Source organism: Staurois parvus, unplaced genomic scaffold, assembly GCF_062004578.1.
Source record: "Staurois parvus isolate SC_StPar_1 unplaced genomic scaffold, SC_StPar_1.0 ptg000586l, whole genome shotgun sequence".
In the NCBI taxonomy this organism is placed as follows: Eukaryota; Metazoa; Chordata; class Amphibia; order Anura; family Ranidae; genus Staurois; species Staurois parvus.
In genome coordinates, this window is record NW_028318382.1 from 2,505,274 (window position 1) to 2,530,531 (window position 25,258).

The 25,258-nt window shown below is 40.3% G+C and overlaps 1 protein-coding gene and 1 non-coding gene across 2 annotated transcripts in view; one reads left to right on the forward strand and one right to left on the reverse strand.

The window, feature by feature from the left end:
* Window positions 1-25,258, reverse strand: part of AEBP1 (AE binding protein 1) — a 98,464-nt gene that overhangs the window by 27,867 nt on the left and 45,339 nt on the right. The window contains exons 5-11 of the mRNA XM_089692458.1: window positions 23,100-23,165; window positions 21,587-21,670; window positions 11,563-11,646; window positions 8,309-8,386; window positions 6,274-6,345; window positions 2,802-2,864; window positions 2,590-2,699 (exon numbers count right to left, since the gene is read on the reverse strand). Coding sequence (XP_089548584.1) covers window positions 2,590-2,699; window positions 2,802-2,864; window positions 6,274-6,345; window positions 8,309-8,386; window positions 11,563-11,646; window positions 21,587-21,670; window positions 23,100-23,165 — 557 coding nt within the window. The remainder of the gene's footprint in view (window positions 1-2,589; window positions 2,700-2,801; window positions 2,865-6,273; window positions 6,346-8,308; window positions 8,387-11,562; window positions 11,647-21,586; window positions 21,671-23,099; window positions 23,166-25,258) is intronic.
* LOC149450028 (U6 spliceosomal RNA) lies at window positions 9,902-10,008 on the forward strand. Its single transcript, XR_016315325.1, has one exon. It is a non-coding gene; the product is annotated as a U6 spliceosomal RNA (small nuclear RNA).

The window sequence follows — 25,258 nt, forward strand, 5'->3', positions numbered from 1 at the left end:
GCTTCAGGCTATCAATTCACCTGGAAATAGTAATAGTTTTTGCCATTTACAGTGGGGATCGAAAGTTTGGGCACCCCAGCTAAAAATTTGTATTAATGTGCATAAAGAAGCCAAGGATAGATGGAAAAATCTCCAAAAGGCATCAAATTACAGATTAGACATTCTTATAATATGTCAACAAAAGTTAGATTTTATTTCTATCATTTACACTTTCAAAACAACAGAAAACAAAAAAATGGCGTCTGCAAAAGTTTGGGCACCCTGCAGAGTTAATATCTTGTACTGCCCCCTTTGGCAAGTATCACAGCTTGTAAATGCTTTTTGTAGCCAGCCAAGAGTCTTTCAATTCTTGTTTGAGGTATCTTTGCCCATTCTTCCTTACAAAAGTCTTCAAGTTCTTTGAGATTTCTGGGCTGTCTGTCACGCACTGCACTTTTAAGGTCTATCCATAGATTTTCAATTATGTTGAGGTCAGGAGATTGTGAAGGCCATGGCAAAACCTTCAGTTTACGCCTCTTGGTGTAATCCCCCGTGGATTTCGAGGTGTGTTTAGGATCATTATCCATTTGTAGTAGCCATCCTCTCTTTAACTTCAGCTTTTTCACAGATGGCATCAAGTTACCATCCAAAATTTGCTGAAATTTTATTGAATCCATTTTTCCTTCTACTCGTGAGATGTTCCCTGTGCCACTGGCTGCAACACAACCCCAAAGCATGATTGATCCAACCCCATGATTAACAGTTGGACAGAGGTTCTTTTCATTCAATTCTGTGCCCCTTCTTCTCCAAACGTACCTTTGCTCATTCCAGCCAAAAAGTTCAATTTTAACCTCATCGGTCCACAGAACTTGTTTCCAAAATGCATCAGGCTTGTCTATATGTTCATTTGCAAAGTTCAAACGATGATTTTTGTGGTGAGGACGTAGAAGAGGTTTTCTTCTGATGACTCTTCCATGAAGACCATATTTGTACAAGTATCTCTTTATAGTGGAATAGTGTACCACAACTCCAGTGTCTGCCAGATCTTTCTGGAGGGATCGTGCAGTCAAACGTGGGTTTTGAATTGTTTTTCTCACAATCCTGCGAGCTGTTCTGTCTGATATTTTTCTTGGTCTTCCAGATGTTGCTTTAACTTCCACTAATCCTGATGACTGCCATTTCTTAATTACATTCCAAACAGAGGATATTGACATCTGAAAACGCTTTGCTATCTTCTTATAGCCTTCTCCAGCTTTGTGAGCGTCAACTATTTTCAGTTTCAGTTTTCTAGACAACTGCTTAGAAGAACCCATGGTGCTGATTGTTGGGGCAAGGTCAGATGAGTCTGGGCATTTAAAACCTTTGAGATTGACATCACTTGGTCTTCCCAGACGATGATTGAGAACAATCCATGACACTGGCAGGTCTCAGCTTTGCAAAGGGGGCAGTGCATGCTATAAATTCTGCAGGGTGCCCAAACTTTTGCAGACGCCATTTTTTTGTTTTGTTATTTTGAAAGTGTAAATGATGGAAATAAAATCTAACTTTTGTTGACATATTATAAGAATGTCTAATCTGTAATTTGATGCATTTTGGAGATTTTTCCATCTTTCCTTGGCTTCTTTATGCACATTAATACAAATTTTTAGCTGGGGTGCCCAAACTTTCGATCCCCACTGTATGTAAAGACTACAAATTGATATGCAGTCAGCATAAAGTCTACACACGCTGCTTACAAAGCCCCTAGTTTATGGCACAATGAATTTCAAGGCAAAAAAAGTCACAAAATGTATTAAATGAAGATCATTGTTCAATTTAACAATGTCTTCTGATGAATGACAGTTTTTACAAAAATTTATTAAATAAATATTTAAATTCTATCTTGGGAAAACTAGCAACAGCACAAAAGTTCTGTCATTTTACACTTTACTGGGCTTTGGGCAAACAGCCAAACACCCAGTTTTTAATATATCTAGGTGTATGGTTTTTACCTGCTAAAGAGTTTGCAATTTGGTCAGTCTGTCTTGCGCTTTATGCACCTTTTGCACACCACAAAACCAAACAGGTGCCAGATTTGTTTCCTTAACTTCCTGATTCAGTTTTTCTGCTTCTTTTGTCACCTCTCTACCTCCAGCCCGATCACTGGAAAATGAATCACAACCAGGGGTGGACTGACCATTTGGGAACTTGGGCACTGCCCGAGGGCCCAGGGTCAGTAGGGGGCCCCATGAGATGCCCCTGGTAATTTTCATAGGCTTTTTTTGGGTGTGGTTTGAGTATGGGCGAGGACACAGGGGCCCCATGATCCCCTATTGCTCGGCGGCCCCATGAGTTGTCAGTCCGCCCCTGATCACAACCATTGTCCGATAAACAGGGAGCTCACACAGGAAACAGTAATGATAAACCGAAGTCACTAGCAGAGGCATGTGTCACAAGAATGGCTGGCCAAGGTTAAAAATTCTTTGGCTAATAAAAGAATAAACTTGTATGTACTTGAAGTTCCACTTTAACAAAGAATGGTGAAATATTTTGTACACTAGATGGCAAATAAGCCAGTTAAAGTAAAAGAACTGAATCAGGCTCTGCCATTCACCAGACATTGAGCCATACCTGCATATTAAGTCGACCTCTCTGAGCGTGCAGTCCATGGCGCAACATAGAGGAGGCCAGAATCTGATCATCTTCTATCCGATGGGACTCCATGCCAATGGGTGGGCACTCTGCGAACAAGGTTAAGATGTATCCCATATAACTCTATAGACCTCATAAGTGAGCAACTTCACTGATATACACAGCCACAGAATACAGAAATGTCTACTCACTTTTCCTCTCCTTTGGGACCTCTTCTACCTCCTCTGAATCCCATTCATCAGGGGGCTTCTTCTCTGTCAGAGGTAAAGTCAAAAGTTATTTAGCTTGCCCTCAATATTTTCTTATCCACTTACCTGGAACAATTATGGAGGTTTGGAGCTTGGAGCAAAATCATCTCTTGTATTAAAAGAGGTATAGATTCCAGAGTGAGAGATATCATATTACCTCGGTACAAATCATTAGTAATACCTCATCTGGAATATGCAGTTCAGTTTTGGGCACCAATTCACAAAAAGAACATTGGGGAACTGGAGAAAGTACAGAGAAGGGCAACCAAACTGATAAGAGGCAAGGAGGAGCTCAGCTATGAGGAAAGATTAGAGGAACTGAATTTATTCTCTCTTGAGAAGAGAAGATTAAGGGGGGATATGATCAACATGTATAAATACATCAGTGGTTCTTACAGCGAACTCGGTGTAGAGCTATTCACTCTGAGGTCATCACAGAGGACAAGGGGGCACTCTTTACGTCTGGAGGAAAAGAAATGTAATCTCCAAACACAGAAAGGTTTCTTCACAGTGAGAGCTGTGAATATGTGGAATAGACTCCCTCAAGAGTTGGTTCTGGCCAGCTCAGTGGATTGCTTTAAAAAAGGCCTGGATTGTTTCTTAGATACACAGAATATAACTGGATACTAACATTTGTAGGTAAAGTTGATTCAGGGAATATCCGATTGCCTCTCGGGGGATCAGGAAGGAATTTTTTTCCCAGCAGGAGCAAATTGGATCATGCTTTGCTGGGTTTTTTTGCCTTCCTCTGGATCAACTGTGGGTATAGGATTATAACTTTTTTTTTTTTAATGGTTGAACTGGATGGACTTTTGTCTTTTTTCAGCCAGACTAACGATGTAGCTATGTAATTATTTTTAATCTGCATATACTGTATGTTTTAGATGAGTGAGTCCAAAAGTATTGAAGGCAGAGAAAGCCAGGGAAGGGTATTCTTAGAAGGCCGGCAATGGCAGCCCCCATAACTTCATTTACAGCTCAAAATTTGTTTTAGTCATGAGATCAAGTAAAGGCTAGAACGTTTTTTCCAATGTTATTATTGTCCGTATCCTCTTTGGGTACATTTCCTGTTCTGTCCTTTTCACATTTCTTGCTCCAGTGGTTAGTGCCACCAGGGCAGGAAGAGAGGATAAATGTCCAAAGCAAGGAAGCATACAGCCAGCGGTGTATTCACCATGAGGCTAATAAGGCATTTGCCTAAGGCGGCAATTTTCAGGGTGGCGGAAACTGGTGGTGTTGCCGGGGGGGGGGGGGGGTTATGGTCTGTTGGAGGTGTCCGATTTTAGTGTTGTCTAGGCCAGCACAAGGAATAAATATACCACTGCATAAAGCAATAACATTCTGACAGGGGTGCTAAAGTTTCTCATACTCTATCCAAGGTTTGTATATTATGCTTTAACTCTGCTTAAAGCTATATTTTTAATACATGATATGTAGTATGCTATGTGTAAGGTAAGACAAGGGTTTGTTTTGTATCATTTTGCTTGAGTGGCAGTTTTCTGGTCCTTGTATGCTGACTTCCAGGCCAGCTATCTCTATATAATGCTGTTCAGCCAACAGACAGCCCATAAATGACAGCCTCGAAATCTTGGAAACTGCTATCACAAGGGCTCATGTACACTGCAGCTCCTAAACTGATGTTCAGGAGCTGTTCAGCGTTTATTCAGCAGCCCCTGAACTCTCCCTAATGTTTTCCTATGTGTCCATGTACAAATAGTGATTTACAGTCGTTTACAGGCAGTTGAGTTTACATTCTATTTTTCAATGCACCAAACTTGTGTTCAGGAGTAGATTTTACCAGCGTTTCAAACGCCAAATGCTTGTAAACATGGTTAACTGCGTTTATAAGCGTTTGCATTCAGAAGCGTTTTTTAACTGTTCCATGTCCAGATGCTGTCCAGAGCCTTTTTTCATCATCAGAAATGCATGCAAAGCTTTTTCCATGTATTCAAATGGACCCGGTACACCAGCTCAGTCAGTTCCAGGTTTCGCGTGAAGGAAAAAATGGTAGAACATGCCGCATTGTGCTCATGATGGGATCCATAGTGAATACAACCAGTAAAGACAGGTCATCTCAACACATACTGCTCTCTTTGCTTCTGCTCTCTCTATTTCTCTCAAAATGTCTGAAATAGTTAATTATTTACTATTTTTTAGTGCATTCTGGGCATTTGGGAGGGTCTCCTGAGGTTATCTTTTAAAAAATGCTACTAAATGCACACGCACATAAACACGGTATGCAAACGTGGCTAAATTGATGTTTTTTAACCTACATTTTCCAGCAGTCAGTTTCCATCGTTCAGAAGAGTTTACCAAACGCCCCGTGTACATGAGCCCTTACACCTTGAAAGCTTGCCACAGTTGTCACTATAGTAAATATTAAGGGGTCCATTTATCAATGTTTTCATCCAGGAGTCACATATGTTGTACACATGATTCACAATATTTGTAATTGAATCTTAAGTGGAAATGTGTAAATTGGGTGTTAACTTGAGTGAAAATATTGATAAATAAACCTTTAGCATTGCGCAGCTGACTCAAGGAATGTGGGGTTTTTTTTTCGGGACTGGGTTGTATGATCATCAGAGCATTGTTCACCATGAAGTTTAGGTTACATGACAGTATACGTGACCTTATCATTATTGTAATGGATTATACTGGCAACCTTTCTACAATATTGTTGTTACTTGAGACCCCTGTGTGGGTCCATGATTCTGCCTTACTTTATGGATGCTGTATTCATTAAGGGCCAGTTCACACTACATGCGTTTCAGTTGCTTTTTTTCTGCATTCAAACCGCACAGAAAGTAGGTTATATGGTTTTCAATGTCATAGTTCACATCAGTGCTTGCAGCTCCAGTGCATTCTGATTGCAGAAAAAAAGTAGAACATGCTGCATTTTTTCTGCACAGAATTGTACTGGAACGCGGTAGTACACATAAAAAATGCACCGGAATGCACCAAAACCGCACTGGAATGCACATGTTCCTATTTAAATTGATGAAAAAGAGAGGGGGGGGGGAATGAACTGGAATGCATAAAAAACGCACTGGAACGCTTATTAAAATGCATAAAAATTCACCAAAAATGCGTAAAAAATGTGCATGCAAAATCGCACCCGGAACGCATCTGGACTGCGTTTCTATAGTGTGAACCGGCCCTAATGCTTATGCAAATTGTAATTTCGTACATTTCAACTTGATGTGCTAATCAAGCTCTTTTGGTACCTTTTGGATAAATAGACCTTTAAAGGTATTGCCATAAAATTAGAGTTGCGGTTTTGATCTACAAAGTTCATGTAGCACTCTACAGCTAGGATAGTACGATCCTCTTGCCAAAGACTAAAGTAGTAAATTAGATCACTTACAGCATCACATCTATCCTCATAACTCTGACCCATTCCCTCTCAGCTCACCTTTCCGTTTCCTTTCTTCTTCCTCCTCCCTCTCTCGCTCCTCTTTGCTGCTGGTTGGTTTTTGAGGCTTCTCTGCAGATAGACGTTAAAATATGACATAAAAATGCTTAGATAAGGTATGTTCAGTAATTACTATATGAAAAAATAGATAATCCATGTTAAGTGTAGGGAGGGTGGGGTGGGGTGGGATGGCTGTGTCAGAATGGCTGTGTCAGAATAGCCCCGCATTTAGAGAAGCCAGGAAATACTAAAAGCTGTTGTAGATGTGCGCAAAGAACCTTTTGGTGCCTTCACTTTATATTTGCCAGCAGCTTTTAGTTTTCCTGGTTTATTTATTTATTGTAGATACTTATATAGCGCTGTCAAGTTATGCAGTGCTTTACATATATATATATTGTACATTCACATCAGTCCCTAACCCTCAAGGGGTGTACAATCTAAGGTCCCTAACTCACCTTAGACAGCCAATTAACCTACCAGCACATCTTTGGAGTGTGGATAGAAACCGAAATACCCAGTGGAAATACATGCAGGCACAGGGAGAACATGCAAACTCCAAGTTTACTTTCTCTTTCATCGAAAGTGAATGTTAAAGAAACCCCAAATTTTGGGTTGTCCCCAGAAAAGCAATAGAGAGGACACTGGGTCCCCAAAGAATTCCCTTAACCTCCCTGGCGGTTTGATTATGTCCATATTTCTGTGCTCAAAGCGGTACATTGTTTTCAATGGAAATATGTTTTTTTTTTATTGTAGGCCTGTAATTCTTACTTACTGAAATCTGTCCGAACAAGAGTCTAGTAAACATCCCGGGTATGATCAAATTTGAAACACGAAATCATAAATTATAATATTATATTCCTAGATTGTAAACTCCAAGGAGCAGGGCCCTCGAACTCCTCGTGTATTGTTATTGTACTGTCTCATGTATTGTCTCCCATTGTAATGTACAGTGCTGAGAAAACTGTTGGTGCTTTATAAATACTGTATAATAAAAATAATATATTAAATAATCATAAAAAATAATAATATTATAATAAAAAATGTAATTCAATAATATAATCAAACCAAAAACACTGAAATTTGAAATATAGCGCCAAGTTCGCACATCACTGAGCAAAGTCGCAGAATCGTTTTCAGTGTCTGATGCCAAATTTCCCCACAAATCATTATCACTCAATTCTGCAAGTGGTTCTGATTTACTATCGCTGTTCTCTAGCTGGTCTAAAACTTCTTTTGACCTAAAGGGGCACTTTTTGGACGCCATGGACATTTCTCAGTTTCCAGGCAGAAAGAACAGTAAAAATGCAGGCAGGGCACAGGGCAAAGCAGTACGGACAAAATGTATGTGAAATGGTTTGATACAGTAATGTAATACTTTTAGATTTTAGTGTATTGAGTGAATAGAAAATTTTTACATTTTTGAAATTACCGCCGGTTCCGCCCCCCTGTACGTCCTGACGCTCGCAGGGAACGGAACCCGGAAGACGGATGCCAGCATCGGCCAAAGGACATGGCCGGGGACGGTGCAGGGGGGACATCGCCTGACCTCAGGACAAGGTAAGTGCTGGAGGGATCCCAGAGCAGTGCTGCAGGGTAATCCCAAGTGTAGCTCAGGGTTATCGCTTCTGGTACTGAAAGTTAACCCCCAGCTACACTCGGGAATACCGCCAGGGGGGTTAATGTGCAGGGATTTTCTCTCACTTCCTGTTTTGGCTATGGGACAGGAAGTGAAGGTAAATCTCCTCAATGACACACAAATGGCAAAAAATAAATTGACAGGGGTTAAATCCCTCCCTTACTCTATCCAAAATGAAAAAAAAAAAAAAAAGGTTTTGCCTATAGTTATACTGTAAGGTCAGTGTAATCCTGAGAATCTGTAATACTGGTAGCAGTTGGGACTGTGGGAACTAAAATAATTCAAAATAAAGAAGACCCGTTGGGATGAGGTGACATGGCCAGAACTCCTGAAAGTCTACAAGATCATTGTGGTCATAAGTCTACAACATGTTTGAACACTAAGATGACTAATAATTACTTGATGAGTATTTCTCTTCATCTGTCCACTCTTCTTCTTCTTTTTCTTCTGGAGGCTTCAGGAATGTAGTATAATCATCTGTACAGATAAACAGAAGACTTGTGGATATCACATGTATGACTTCTGAGAAAACCATCATTAGTGTGGAGCCCAGTTACACCATTTTATTACGTCTGTCTAATCAAACAATACTCTGTTCTCTGACCCCTATACTTTAGTGCAAATGCCGCTAGGTTCATTTTATGGTTTTATTCCGTATCTGTGGAAAGAACTCCATAATAATAGCCATAAAATAGATGAGAGGGCAACGGCTCTACATACTAATTACAAAGTAAATTAAAAGGTTTTTTTGCCATCCAAAATACTAGTATTATCACTATGAGTTCTTATATAAAGGTTTTTAAAGAAGGCTTTTAACAAGGAGTTTTGTTGTACTTTTGACTGGGTCTGCCTAAATTTGTTTGCAGTGCTGTACTGAATATACAAAGATGCAAAGATTCTCCCTCTTAGATTGTAAGCTCCAAGGAGCAGGGCCCTCCTATTCCTCTTGTATTGAACTGTATTGTTGCTGTATTGTCTCCCGTTATTTTGTAAAGCGCTGAGCAAACTGTTGGTGCTATATAAATCCTGTATAATAATAATAATTCTCAGTCAGTCTCCTCTCTTATTGCATAAAGTGCTACTAGTGACATGTAGTCCATGTAAAAATCCCAGAACCTTAGCTATTAGGAAAGATTATATAATCAAATAGTGCAGCACTACAAAAATATATAATACTCACTTATTTCAATAAATAAATATAATACATTCTCCTTGCTCTATAATATATAATAAAAAATGCATAAAGAGAAAAAGACTTGCTTGTTATAGTCTATAAAACTGTGCTCTAAATTGTGCATTCAAATCCCTTTCAAATAAATAAATTTCTACAAACCACATAGATGACAAATAACTCCACTGTGGAGCACCTGCAATGTACTGTATTGACGAAATGCATAGGGAGTGATATGTCACTTCCACTACCTGTGACGAGCTCCGGCATCTTGCATGTGGTAGCGGGTGGGGTGGCATTGACAAATCCTTTTGATGCAGAATTTGGTTGCCAGGGTGGGCACATTATAATGTGAGTAGGCACTCATGTCATGTCATATCAAGGATATGCCTGTATCTCCAGTGTACCAACCAAGACATCAGCCAATATTTTAAAAGAGAAATCCTTTGCCTCTATCTCGCCAAGGGGCCCACCGAGGATACCACATATGTGCACAAGGGATTGCACTGCAGTAACAGATCGCTAGGGTAGATGAAATTGTTTCACGTGGATATCCTTAAAGTGTTACTAAACCGACAGTACACACAACATGGAAATACAATCATGTTAGTAAATATAAACTGCTAAATACTTTTTTTCATCAGCACTATATAGCAGTCTTATAACTTCTACCAGTGTCCAGCTGATCACTGGATAAAGCTTGTAGGAGGAGTTTTCATTTTTATTCTGACTGTCCTATGAGGCTACATAACCCCTGACCCAGTGCTGATTGACCCTGTGCTGATCACATGCACACTTCCAAAGAAAAAAAAATCTCTAGAGTGCTTGTTTCTGCAGCACATATACTAAAATTGGAATGATACAGAGAAGATTAGCATGGCCCCTATGCAAGGATGACATGCAAATTCGTGAAGCGTTCCATTAAAAAAAAAACTCTAGTAGTACACACTAAACTGAGCAGGTGCAGAGTGACTCCTAGAGCTCTGTACTATCAGCAGATGGATTGGGGACAGTAAAAGAAGGGGAGGATCAGGGAAGACAGGATCAAATAGCCTATTTACACAATGCAGAGGATTAACCCCTTAGGTTCCACAGTTAGTATAACAAGCATGCTTTACTGCATATACAGACTGATTTTACTGCTGTGGTTTTAGTAACACTTTAATGCACCATGCAATCTCCCTGGTAAATAATGCAGGAGCCTCTCCTTAGTAATTAATACAGGACTCCTGCATTATTTATAGGGAGATTGCAAGGTGCATTGTGGGGTCCTTGGTGGGCCAATTGGCCTAGATGTGCTAAGGGCAAAGTGGCTGATGTCTTGGTTGATACGTCAGAAATACTGCCATACCCTTATCCTTGAAGAATATATACAAAGAAAAATCAAAATGTGTTGGGTCATCCTCAGGGGCGGACTGACAACTCATGGGGCCCCCGGGCAATAGGGGATCATGGGGCCTCTGTGTCCTTGCCCAAACTCAAAAAAGCCAATGAAAAAAGGTACCAGGGGCATCTCATGGGGCCCCCTACTGACCCCGGGCCCTCGGGGATTGCCCGAGTTTCCAAATGGTCAGTCCGCCCCTGGTCATACTGGCTGTAGAGCATATTCTGACAGATTGACACAACTAATGTACTTCACAGAAACCTACACTGCGTAGTAATTGAATTTTGCTACAACTCAATGTTGCTGTGCTGATGCTGTACAATGCATCAGCCATATTTATTTTTATGGATATACTTTATAACTTTAAACCAATAAAGAACAACATGATTTTACATGTTACGTGCGTTTGCCTAAAAAGTCCCATGGGAGTGGTAGCAATTTTGTATTTTAAGATCCAGAGATAATTAGATTGCTTCCTGGAGGATCAGGAAGATATCTCTTCCCCTGCTGGAGCAAATTAGACCATGCATTATTGTTTTTTGCCTTCCTCTGGAATAACTGTGAGTATAGAATTCTGTATATGGAGGTTTTCTTTCTTTTTTTTTTTTTTATTGAACCAGATGGACTTGCGTCTTTTTTCAACCTGAGTAACTATGTAACATAGCTTCTAACTAAGCCTGACAGGGTGAGGCAACTTAATGGCACGTATTATTTTGCATTAGGGCTGTTAAACTAGGTAGTGCTGTGAAGGCTGTCCAACCGGCTGTCTTGTAGTGTGTCTGGAATCACGCTGTACTGCTTAATTGCAGTGGAGTTTCAGCACTTAGCTCTGCTGTCTGGCATGGATGCCCAGACCACAAGACTAATTTAACATAATTATGAATGTCTTGGCAGGAATAGCAATTCACATAAGTTTATTTCAATTTTTAAATAGGTGTCTTTGTGAACTTGTCCTTCAAATCTCTTCTATCGTGAATGCAAAGAATTCATATGATCCTTGGCAAATAACAGGTTATCTATGAAGAGCAACCCAATCCATGGATCCTGCCATGTTAGTGACAGCAAATTACATGTTCCTTAATCATAAATGGTACTTACAGTCATCATAATTAAATCCTGGCTTGGGATAGGGGTATTCTGGAGCTGGTAAGGCCGTTGTGGTTGTCACAATTTCAGGCTTCTCTAATGAAGAAGAAAAAGTAACAAAATGTGTATTATTTTCCCTTTATTATATTTCTAATTGAAATTAACTGATACTGCATAAAAAGTGATTATAGTACACAAACACTTTATATGAACGTGAATGGGAATATGAGTATTGGCAGGTTAACATTCAATCACTACATCTCCTAAAGTCTATGCAAATCTTGAAGTAGAACTGTAGCTAAATTTTTTTTTCCATTTGTGTGTGGAAGGGTTAGAACCTTTGTCAGAGATTCATTACTAATAATGTCCCAGCTAGAGAAATTTCAACTCACTTCCTGTGTGGTCACCAGAATGTGAGAAAATCTCTGGACCATGGGTACACTAACAATAAACACTTTTACCTGTAGTGTGGGGGGAGTCCAAGACCTCTATGGACAGGGCATGTCTACAATAATCTACAGGATGTTTAAACAAGTTCTTGAGAAGAGGAGATTAAGGGGGGATATGATCAACATGTATAAATACATCAGTGGTTCATATAGTGAACTCAGTGTAGAGTTATTCTCCGTGAGGCCATCACAGTGGACAAGGGGGCACTCTTTATGTCTGAAGGAAAAGAAATGTAATCTCCAAACACGGAAAGGTTTCTTCACAGTGAGAGCTGTGAAAATGTGGAATAGACTCCCGCAAGTGTTGGTTCTGACCAGCTCAGTGGATTGCTTTAAAAAAGGCCTGGATTGTTTCTTAGATACACAGAATATAACTGGATACTACATTTATAGGTAAAATTGATCCCGGGAATATTCGATTGCCTCTCGGGGGGATCAGGAAGGAATTTTTTACATGCAGGAGCAAATTAGTTCATACTTTGCTGGTTTTCTTTGCCTTCCTCTGGATCAACTGTGGGTATAGGATTATAACTATTTACTTTAATGGTTGAACTGGATGGACTTTTTTCAGCCAGACTAACTATGTAAGTGCGGAATACTATATACATTTCCTCTTCAGAACAGACGCTAGTTTAGGAATATTGAGACAAGACAGGTAGTACACACTACAATGACAGAATTGGACAAATCAACATTGCCTACCCCTAGGTAATTTCTACCTCACAAAATGAAAGTTCTAACACACAGTAATACCTACCTGTAAGTAGCTGTAAACTCTTACATATACACAGTGAAGTGACTGGCCTCAGGTGATACAGAGAGTTGAAACAACCCCCCTACATAAGTTATACAGTACCTGTTTATCTGCAGACATATCTTCTCTACATCCATTCAAAGTCCAGAATTGTAAAGCTTGTCTGAGAGTTCAGGAAAAAGGGGGTGGAGAGCTTAAGTTACCCACTACAGAACTCAGTGAGTAGAGTTCTGAATGCTGACTGGAGGAAATAAACACCCGCCCCCCTCCACACAGCTCACAGGAACAGAGCCAAGGCTGTCAATCTACTGGAGGTCCCTCCCCCATCATCATTTTTCTCTTGGTGTCAGGAAAATATGTCAGAAGTGACTCATGCTGGTAGCAGAGGAATGCAGCAGCAGACAGAAATGAAACTTAGTGCTTTTAATTGAGACAAGTACACACTATAGAGGGATATGCTTTGTTCATATGTCATGTTTAAGGTTTACAACCACTTTAAACCATGACCGTGCAGCAGTCATTGTCCCACTCTTGCGATCTTTTATGCTAGAATGTGGGTGACTCCTCAGACTGGTCAAATAGTGGGTGCCATGAACTCTGATACCCCAAAAAGACTTAGCAAGTGTGCCAATGGAAATGTATGTCTAGCCATTACAGGCTAGTTCTATTGTGATTTTGTTAACCTCTTGAAAGCTGTCAGCATTATGGGGATACAGAACGAATTTGAAATCCTACTGAAAAATCTTCTTAACAGGGACCAGATAGAAGCCAATAATTCGCACTCTATCTAAAACAAAAACAAATTGTGTCTGGAGATGAGCTTTAGGCCTCGTTCACAGCATACAGAAAAACTGATGGAACTGACGCACAGATTTCACTTGCAGAGACATCAGTTTACATCAGTTTTCACGCGAGCCTCAATGAGTTTTATACACCTTGCAGATTCCCGCATAGAAATAATCTGCATTTGATACTAGTGTTGTGGTGTGAACAGGGCACATAGAGAACAATAGATTTCATTGTGCCCTTGCAGAACACGTGCAGAAAAACTGATGGCTCTGCACCATGGTGTGAACGAGCCCTAAGAGACTGAATGTTCAGATTGCTCCATCAGCGCAATTGTGATGGGTCTCTTTATTAAAGCTGTTTCCAAGGCATGGGAATACAGTTTGATGTAATGAGGCCAGCTTCATGGAATGTTTAGCCACTTCAAAATCAGACATGAAACAGTTATGTTTCCTCAAAATACTGTAGACATATGACATAGATGTAATTGAACTTTAGCAGAGCCTGTTTTTTTTTCATACTTAACATATCAACTGAAAACCTCAAAGTAAACAATTATAAGCCCAAAATACCCTTCCCTGAAGTTAATTTGGATGGATAACAAAAATGCCGTATCGTCGTACACCACTGGGTACTGAACCCACAATAGACAGGATGTGGATACTGCAATAACATTTGCCATATCTTTACATACCATTGTTTGCTTAGCATGGTTACGGGAAGTTGTTGAGATTCATCACTGTCACCCTGTACTCTCAGACATTACAATGGGTGTCCATCCATCACATTTCCTGAAATGTGCCTTCTGACTTCTCTTAACATTTGCAGCACCCACTTCTTTCTACGGTTCTCCTGAACTACAAATGCTCAGAAATGTAAAGTTTGTGGCTTGGTGTTGACCTGGTCCATGGGTGCACTATGGTAAATACAGCCCTGATTCCAACATGCACTTCTAGCCAGTGACTACAGAGTGACTACTAAAATTGTATGACCAGCAGAAACCTAATCTTTGTAGCTCTAGTAACATTTAGAATGAATAATTACAGAACTAGGGTGCAATTTTATATCTTAGTACATATTTATTCACTTACAATTTGTATGCATTTAAACTTGTTACATTTTTTAATCATAGTCCTGATATTTACCGTTTATCAAAAACAATTCTAACAAGGTTATGATATGCCTTGAATAAACCTCTTGAAAACAGTGGTCCACACTGGAAATCGGACACTAACGATATTTGCCAGTAGAGCCCATTCCATGGAAAATTCTCCATTGCACTAGGGCTGTCCCCACACTGCAAGGGTTAAATGCTGGTTTAGGTCTAAGGAACAGAAAAAGCATTTTTATTTACTTGATACTCCTGCAGCAGCTGGTACCTCCTATTCTCCAGCAGTGGACTGTCTCTCATGTCCTCAAGTCCAGTGCAGGGTAATAAAACTGCTTTTCCCATCCCCTAAGCCAGGAGTCTCCAAACTGTGCCCCACAGGCTGCATGTGGTCCTTTGCTTGCCTTTATACAGCCCTTTGGACACTATTCTTTCCACTGATGCAAGTCACTATTCCTTTCACTGACACTAAAGACGGCATTATTCTTCCCACTTACACCAGAGCTGGGAACTAATTCTCCCACGGACACCAATTATGGGGCACTATTCCACAAACTGACACCAAAAAATTTAATTATTTTACTCCCAAGGACCATCAAGCCTATGGCATTGTTTAGTTCCACTGATGCCAGGGCATTTTCTAATCCCACTGGCCACAGTCTAGCCCCCCCTAATGTTTGGAGGGCATTAACTGGTCCTTTGTTTTGAACATTTGGAGACCTCTTCTCTGGTCCAAAATGAGCATTTAATCCTTTTAGTATGGACCCAGCTCCACTGCCAAGGAGGGTTTTTACTTTTCCTGAACTTCAGCTTTAACACTTCGTACTCCACTTGCGATTTTGCTCTTCTCATGAGACGTTGTACATTTAGGGAAGACAGGGCCACTTCCTTGCAATCGTTCCTTTCAGTCCAATTATTTCTATATACACTATATTGCCAAAAATATTGGGACGCTTGCCTTTACACGCACATGAACTTTAATGGCATCCTAGTCTTAGTCCGTAGGGTTCAACATTGAGTTGGTCCACCCTTTGCAGCTATAACAGCTTCAACTCTTCTGGGAAGGCTGTCCACAAGGTTTAAGAGTGTGCCTATGGGAATGTTTGACTATTCTTCCAGAAGCGCATTTGTGAGGTCAGGTACTGATGTCAGACAAGAAGGCCTGGCTCGAGTCTCTGCTCTAATCATCCCAAAGGTGTTCTATGGGGTTGAGGTCAGGATTCTGTGCAGGCCAGTCAAGTTCCCCCACCCCAAACTCACTCATCCATGTCTTTATGAAGCTTGCTTTGTGCACTGGTGTGCAGTCATGTTGGAACAGGAAGGGGCCATCCCCAAACTGTTCCCACAAAGTTGGGAGCACAAAATTGTCTTGGTATGCTGAAGCTGCAAGAGTTCCCTTCAATGGAATTAAGGAGCCATCCCAGTCGCTGAAAAACAACCCCACACCGTAATCCCACCTACACCAAACTTTACACTTGGCACAAAGCAGTCAGGCAAGTACTGTTCTCATGGCAACCACCAAACCCAGACACATCCATCAGATTGCCAGTCAAAAAAGTGTGATTCATCACTCCAAAGAACACGTCTCCACTGTTCTAGAGTCCAGTTGCGGCGTGGTTTACAACCCTGAATTTGACATTTTGCGATGTACTTGGTGAAAGCTGCTTGGCCATGGATACCCATTCTATGAAGCTCTCTATGCACTGTTTTTGTGCTAATCTGAAGGCCACATGAAGTTTGGAGGTCTTTAGCAACTTCTGTGCACTGTGCGCTTCAGCATGTGCTGACCCCGCTCTGTCATTTTACGTTGCTGTTGCTCCCAGTTGCTTCCACTTTGTTATAATACCACTAACATTTGACCATGGAATATTTAGCAGCAAGGAAATTTCATGGATAGATTGCACAGGTGGCAACCTATCACGCCACCATGCTTCAATTCACTGAGCTCCTGAGAGCGACCCATTCTTTCACCAATGTTTGTAGAAGCAGCCTGCATGCCTGGGTGCTTGATTTTATACACCTGAGACTATGGAGGTGATTGGAACACCTGAATCCAATGATTTGGAGGGGTGTCCCAATACTTTTGGCAATATAGTGTATGTTGGTACATTCATAGACAGAACCCAACTTCCAGGAGCAGCCGGAAATCAATGTGCAGCTTACATATATTTGTAATTGTTTGCCACGGAGACTTTGTTTGTCTCATAACTTTGGAAGCAGGCTTTCAACTGGGATTTTTTTCCTTTTTTCTTATGATGTTTCCTCCGAGCAACACCTCATTTCGTTCTTTTTGTTCTTCAAACCTGTTTTTCATTTTAACCACACAAACATTGGTTACATAAGCAAATCTGGGCCAACATACTTCATGTGCCAGGGCTGACTTCCAGGCTCACATTAAATTTAGCTGACATGTAATTTGGTGATTTACACAAATTGCTGTAAACAATTAGAAAGCTGTCCAGGCATACAAGGTCTTAAAACTGAACAGCAGGGGGAACGGGGGCAAACTAAAAATCATGGGACCTGGGAGACTTCGGCTTTACAGCCTCAGTAAAGTCCAAAAAAAGTTGCATGCTTTGCAGTACTTGATCTTTAAATAATTGGTGGTTGCTCAAAGTGATTGCTACAGATGGTGCCTTGCCAGGATCAGATATGAAGATAAAAAGTTCCAAAAACCCTAAGTAAATGCTTTTCCCATATTTATTATGAAGACAGCAACACAAGTCATAAAAAAACAACAATTCAGGGCCTTGAGGGTCCCTTCCTCAAGGCAACATAGAGATCAACTATGTCAATTTGAGGAAAGAACCCCGTGAGGCCCCAAAACAGCTGTTTATTATGACATGTGTGGCACTGTTCACAATAAATATGTAAAATGCATTTATTTCGGGAGCGGGTGACTTTGTATCTTCAGTCTTTAAAGTGAACCATATACTAAAAGGCACGGTTTATTTGTTGCATCACCTCCATACAAAATAACCACCTTATAGTGTAAAACCTGTGGGAAAAAGGTTCGAAATATACTTACCCTATCCCGGATGAGTGACATCACAATTTTTATAGTTATATCCTAAGAACGATGAGGATCCCAAATCTTTTGGACTGTTACTGGATATTCAATTCTGATTAAAGCCCAAGACTTACAGGTTCTCTTTAAAGTGGAACTTTAGTCAGAAAATTAACCCCTGCCAGATCACTACATGCTGGCCCCGTTTGCAGGTTTAGCTATGTAAAAGATTATTAATAATAATAATAATAATAATAATAATAATATTATTATTATTATTATTAAGTGCCTATACTGTTTAAAATCCAGTTACACACTGTCTCACCCTGCTCTGCACATGCTCAGTTGCTCTGTATTTTTTGGCACTGTGCTGAAAATCAGAGCCACTAGAGGCTGATCTGCTGACAGTATAAAGATTTAATGCTGCTCAGGGGCTCAAAGCATCAGCATCAGCCTCCGGCAAGAAAATACAAGAACAATGCTGGAGGCAGTTTACAGCTCACACTAAATTTGGCAGCATAATTAATAATCTGGAGTGTATTTTCTTTGCTAAATAAGATTTGTTTTATCAAGTTGTTATGGGTAAAGTTATGCTTTAAAGTTTATCTCACTACATAGATTTGTCCCATAGCAAAAACTAACAAAGATTTTCATTTTATCAGGATATCTGATTCATCTTAAAAAAGTAAGCAACAGCAGCAATCCGACTGTACTGGGCCCCTATCCTGCTGGGCTCCATACAAACTGCTTGGACTGCTATAGTTGTAGTCATTCTTGTCGAATATGTTTAGAATTTGTGCCCAGAGACAACCCAGCCTCAGACATGCTTTGAGGAGTGGAAAGTCTTTCTAACTTATGAGCTAAGCGGTTTATTTTGGCAAAATGAAATGGAATAAAAAGCAATATGTGTGAATGGGAGTGATGACACATATATGTCCGACTGACACCCTTGTAAACAAATGTTTTAAATGTTACTCAAAATACTGTAACATTCCGTAAAGACGCTTAATAATCTTTATCAATTCCATCGTAACGAGAAGTAGCCAGCATCTCAGTTATATTTCTCTTGGCTGTTTCTCTGCATTGTGTGGTGGAAAGTCCCTTAACTTCACTACAGCCAGATCATACTGTTTTAGAGGAGGGAATGCTAATTTTAGCTATTCCCATTTTTGGGCCCTTTTTACAAAGTGTATCTTCTGTACAGACATTTACTATGCTGCATTTGTCCACTTTGCACAAGCTTTTTTCTCTGAAGAGCAGCAAGAATTGCTGTTTCAGGAGCTGTTTGACAGGCATTATGTAGCCTACTCACCACCTATTTTAACCTCTGAAAGCCCACACCACCGCACTGCAACGTGTGCATTGCAGCCCAGTTGAAGCACAGCCCCATTCACTTGAATGTTTCATGCTCAGCAGCCGGTACTGCCCCCCACACTCGACAGGGTGTATAATTCTTGCCACACCATGAAGCAAAGTATTGAACCCAAAACTCACAGGTGGACAGGAAACACATGGAAATTACCTCAGGGAGATATTGCTGCTTGAGTATTCAACACTGACTCCATCCATACTGCATTCCACCTAAAAGTAAACTTCCACTTTTGGGTAGACTAATGCTTTCATATAAATTTGGTAAACTTGCTTTTTCTCGCTCTGGGTTGTGAGGCCTGAGATTCATTCCCACTGGAGATCATATTGTCTGGCCATGCTTCTTGAGTAAAAATGTTTTCTCAGTGTGAATCTTTGTCAGCAGTTCTCATAGTGAATTATGAGGACAGACAGTGGTCCTCCTTCTTGTAAGTGACCCTTTCCTGAGAAATTGTAGAGGCTGCCATTGCCTACATTTTTTACTGTCATGTTTATCACATAGCTTCAATACTTTCTGAGTCACTGACCCAGGAAACATATGCAGGCTAGGCGCTGACTTCAAAGTTTTAATGTATTGAATCCAGCTTGCATTTTCAGAAGGAGGTCAGCAATGGCTTGAGAAGAAGCCTGGCCTCACACCACATTACCAGTGTTTCAATAATATTTATTGATCCCCACAGAGACCAAATAAACCCTGCCTGGATTCTCATACTCTGAAGTGTTTTACACCACCTTGTTGGCTTAATATTCAAACTCTATGATAAGGCCCAAAAAGGCGAGTGGAAGGTTCTATAGTTGGGTTTCCATAAAGTGGTTAAATAGTTAGTCTGGCCGAAAAAAGACAAAAGTCCATCCAGTTCAACCACCAAACAAAAAAAGAAGTTATAATCCTACACCCACAGTTGATCCAGAGGAAGGCAAAAGAAACCAGCAAAGCATGATCCAATTTGCTCCTGCAGGGGAAAAAAATCATTCCTGATCCCCTGAGAGGCATTCGGATATTCCCTGGATCAACTTTACCTATAAATGTTAGTATCCAGTTATATTCTGTGTATGGTTGTAAACCTCAGGCGTGAAATATGAACAAAGCATATCCCTTGTACTTGTCTCAATTAAGAGCAGTAAGTGTCATTTCTTTCTGCTACTTTTTTCCTCTGCTATCCGCATGAATTATGTCTAGACAGGTTTTCCTGTCACCAAGAAAAAAATTGTGACAGGGGAGGGACCTCCAGGAGATTGACAGTCTCAGCTCTGTTCCTGTGAGCTGTGTGAAGGGGGTGTGTGTCCCTTCCCTCCAATCAGGTCTCAGAGCTCCCCTAACTGAGCCCTGCAGTGTGTCATTTCAGCTCTCCGCCCCCTTTTTGTTGAACTTTCAGACAAGCTCAACAGATGTAGAGAAGAGAATACTGTAGATAGACAGGTACAACTTATATAGAAGGATTTTCTTCATCTCTGTGTATCACCTGAGGCCAGTCACTTCACTGGCAATATGTAAGGGTTTACAACCACTTGAAGGCTGCCATACATGACTCAGTTTTCTCTTGTTCAGCCTGCTTACAGCTTGGATGAAGGAATCTCCACTGCCAGCTATTGTATTCAGGCAGCCACAGTATCCGTGATTGCCTGAAAACAATGGCACTGGCGAACAGTGACTGTATCTGATAGGATGTATTCTCCATTTGGCCAATCATTTCTAGATTAAGCTCAGTCAATTTTCAAATTGAATTTTGTCATGGTGCTTGCAGGGCCTGTGTAATCAAAATCGTAATCGAAATTCAAGTTGTCTATAGGGGCCTTTGGTCTATTTGTCTATATCAATAAATATTTTAGAAATGCTGTTAATGCAATGTGCAGCCAGGCATCTTTTTAATGTGTTGTGTAAGTGGAGAGTCTGGGTGAGCTCTGCAGTGGCATTAGCACCCAGGGTGCTCTTGATGTGCTGTGTTTCAGCAGTTGCCTCTGACAATTGTGAGGTCTGACTGTAGTTTAGACATTGAACTGACAGTGGTTGTTAGAATTGTTCTAGGCAGACTGGAACGTTTTTGACCACATACTTTGATGGGAATGCCTGAAAACATGCAAAATGAGCTTTTAATTAGCTTTTTATGAGCAGTTTGTTGAGCGGTTCCATCCAAACAGCAGCTCTCCACCCATAATCTGCTCCCCTAGTGCTTTCAATTGGTTAAAACAAAAACACCAGAAGCTTGAATACGCAAGTAAAACATTTGTATTACACTTCTTAAACTCTTGTATACGCTTTCAAAACTCTCAAATAAAAATGCCACCTCCCTGCCCCTCCACCTCATCCAATCAGTTAAGCTTTGCATTCACTGAGAAAATGCAAAATGTTCCTTGAATGGTGCCAGTGCATCTTTAAGAAGGTAAATCCTCTCCTTGCCATCTTATCACTGTGATAGGTAAAAACAGATCTACCAATTCTGTATGTCTCAGTCGTAGACACAGATACTGAGTGCAATTGCCAACATGTTGCATTTTGACTGCAATAATCTGGGATTCTGATCATTACAGGTGTTTATAGCTACACGTAAAAGAATGGTACTCACTAGGTGTAGGTTTTACATATACAACGGGACGATCAGGTTTATGTTCTGGCACTTCAGGCTTTTTTGGATATCTGCTGTAGCCATCTGCATAGGAAATATATAGCATATAAAGAAATCTATTGAGAAAAAAAATAATGGAATCAAATGGAAGATGCCGAAATATAGTAAAGGGAATTGAAAGCAAAGTATTTTACGTGAAGACAACCCGACTAATGGACACAACTGTAACACAATTCCTTTACACTTTATAAAGCTAACACATAGACAGTACTTTCCATCATAACCTGATCAGTACCAATGTCATAACACAATTCAGGTCATAACACAATTCAACTTGGACAACTACACCTCCACCACCTGGTTACTGGACACACATTCAACATACAATTCTCTTACACTCTATGTGGGCATAGTACAGGACACCATTCTTCATGACTTGACTTCTGACATATTCATATTAGAATTATTTTATACTCTGCACCTCATATTGGGACCTGACTACCGGACACATCATAATAATAGAATTCCATGAAGTTCTATATGGTACATCACACCTCGCATCAATGTATAAGACCAGTGGATACATCATTATAATACAATTGTATTACACTCTATACGGGCATAATACACTACACTACCCTTCATGATCTGTCCCCTGACATGGTCATATCAGAATTCTATTACATTCCTTTCATATTACTGCTACGCCTTCCACCATTAGCTATAACTACTGGATAAATCATCATATCAGAACTCTAATACACACCATACATAATGCAACTGCACATTCTAATGTCCCAGCCTTTTGGAAACATAATCATAAGAGAATTCTATTACATATTATATGGTTATTGTATACTACACATCCCATCATGACCTGACCTCTGATACTCTGTGCATACTACCCATCATTGGATATGACAACCGAAAATTTAATCACAATACAATTCTCTTGCACTCCATACAGAGTTAGCACTCTACCACCACCCATCATAACCTAGGCAATGCACATGATTAGAATAGATTTCTAGTATACTCCATATACACAAAGTATACTATCAACACGCATCACAAAATGATACATGGATATGGATCAAATAACAGTTCTGTAATGCCTTCTACATTGCCCAATACACCTTCAAGCTACAGTAGATCCATGGACATGATAATAATAGAAATCTATTCTGCACCCCCAGTATAACCAGACTATTGTCAGGGATCATGCACACCTGCTGGTATTTTACCATGTAATTTAAGCATTAAAAAACAAATGCATATCATGTCTATGCCTTGGTAGTTGACAATACAAATTAAGGAGGAGATCTGAGCCTCTTGACCACTGAAGGTTGAAGTGATGAAACTTCACCTGTTATAGCCAATGCTAACTACTGATTTCTAATTTTCCAGACGTTCTTCCACCCTGTTGTGCATTTCCCTGTTACTGTACAGTTCAAAAATGGTGAAATGTGAAAAGGTTTAAAGCAGGACAAGAATAAATCAGATGATTTCCTACAGTCATCATAATCTTCTCTCTCCAGGCGGTCATTGTAATCTTCAGTTGGAGGCTCCACATCCACACCTGTAGTAAAGAGTATTGTCAATCAGTATGAATTGTGTCATTTAGAGGAATACAAGACCCACTGTGTGTTATGGTAATAAGAGCCTACTGCTATCAACAGTTAAATTGCTCCAATTCCTACCAACATTTTAGAGACATAATAGTAGGATAACTGGTTTGAAGGCTAAATTGGCTCTACAGTGAAAACACGTGTTTGACTATGGTGGGGGCAATATCCTGTGAGCTTCTACATAGAATATAGACTAACGGTTTGATGGTCCCTGCAAAGTGCTATGGAAAAAGTGTTAGGCCCATATAAATGGGAAACAATATGCTAAACATATGTTTTGAGCCATAAATATGCAATGCTCAACCACATGTACACATTTCCTCCATGAATTTGAAACATAAGAGAGCTAAAACACATTAACTTTCTCCAAAGCACTCCATAAACTTGTAACATCGGCTCAGCAGACCTAAATAATGGTTCCGGCTTATCAGTGGGAAACAGTTGTCATAGAGATATATTTTCCAGTTGCTCATACCTCCAGTGGTTGGCTTGAAGGGTTGGAGATCTCTTATAGACATGAGATCACCAACAGTTAAGTGACATGTAATGTTACCAATGGTCAGCTTTTTGTAGTGGATTTCTTGGGAGAATTCTCTTTTAGTTTTAGTTTCTATAAAGTATAAAGCTCCATGCACACTAAGGGGTTGATTTACTAAAGGCAAATAGACTGTGTACATTGTACTTGAGCAGAAGCTCTGCTGACTTCCATCGTCCAATCACATGCAAGCAAAATTGCTTTTTTTTTTTTAATTTGCATGTGATTGGGTATTCTTTGGAAAGTGAAGCTGTTCCTCATTTACTAAGCTCTGGCGTAACTGTACTTGCACTTTACAAAGTGTAAGGTCTATTTGCCTTTAGTAAATCAACCCCTAAATGCTCAAAATCTGCCAAACAAATGCTGGATATAAAATGCTAATATGTAGCGTTTTTTTGACTGTGTTTTTGCAATGTTAAGGAGTGTTTGCAAAGGTGGTTAAGAGCGCTAGCCTTTTATAAAGAAACAGGCAGGCAGCCACCAGCGTCTTTAACAATCAGTGAACAGACAGATGACTCATCAGCTGTCAGAGGGATTTCTCACTGACATCTGAATGTAAACAAAAGAATTGCCAGCAATTTAAAAAAATGGTGTGGGGTCCCCCCAAGTCCCATACCAGTCCCTTAGGTCAGAGGTTCTCTATTGATAGGTGTAAATTCCCATACAAAGCACAATGAACATAATCTGGCACAGTTATAAAGGGTGTCATAGATATTATTTAGATTTCCGACAGTGGCAGCTCTTGCGCTCAAATCATGTATCTGTCAGAAACAGGTACATGAATCTGTCCATACCAGCATTGAGGCATTTTGTAGAAGGGGTGGGCAGAGCCTGATGGGAACATGAAAGATTAGTTCCTCATCAGGCTCACTTTATTTTTGATTGACAGCTCATGGCAGTGGGTGGTTCCATAGTCACTAGCAGTTTTTGTTTTCCATTCATTTTTATTGAGTTTTTGTTTTTCCGTTCTTCAACACAATAACACAAATTACGGTAGTACAAAGCAGTACAGAGAAAAAAAGAAGGGTATCAAGGCACGATACGTACCTTCTTGTATACAAAAGTTCAGCTTATAGCCTAAGAGGCTAAACTTCAATATTTCTTAACTATCTTCATTAACTCTCCAACAGGATCTCCACATACCTAGCTCCCCAGTTCAGAACATGGGGGATATTCTCAGCACCCACAAGCCCTGAGGTCCAGTCCCGTCAGCTCCGGCCGCCCAAGGGGGGAAAGGGGACCTGTCTATCAACCCGTGGTGCCGATCTGCCCTCCAAGATGGCCAACAGACCATAAACAGATGAAAGGTAGGAATGAAAAGATAGGTAATGAGGAGTTGAATAAAAGAAAGGAGGAAGAAAAAGGATAAAGGAGAATCAACAAGCTGTCACTGCGGCTCAGGGGGGCAATCAGCTAACCCGATTGAGTGGAGCCTGTAAGGTAGTTAGTCCAAGGTTCCCAAGTTCTGTCAAAGTTTGATAACTTGTCTTGCAGAATGGCAGATAAGCG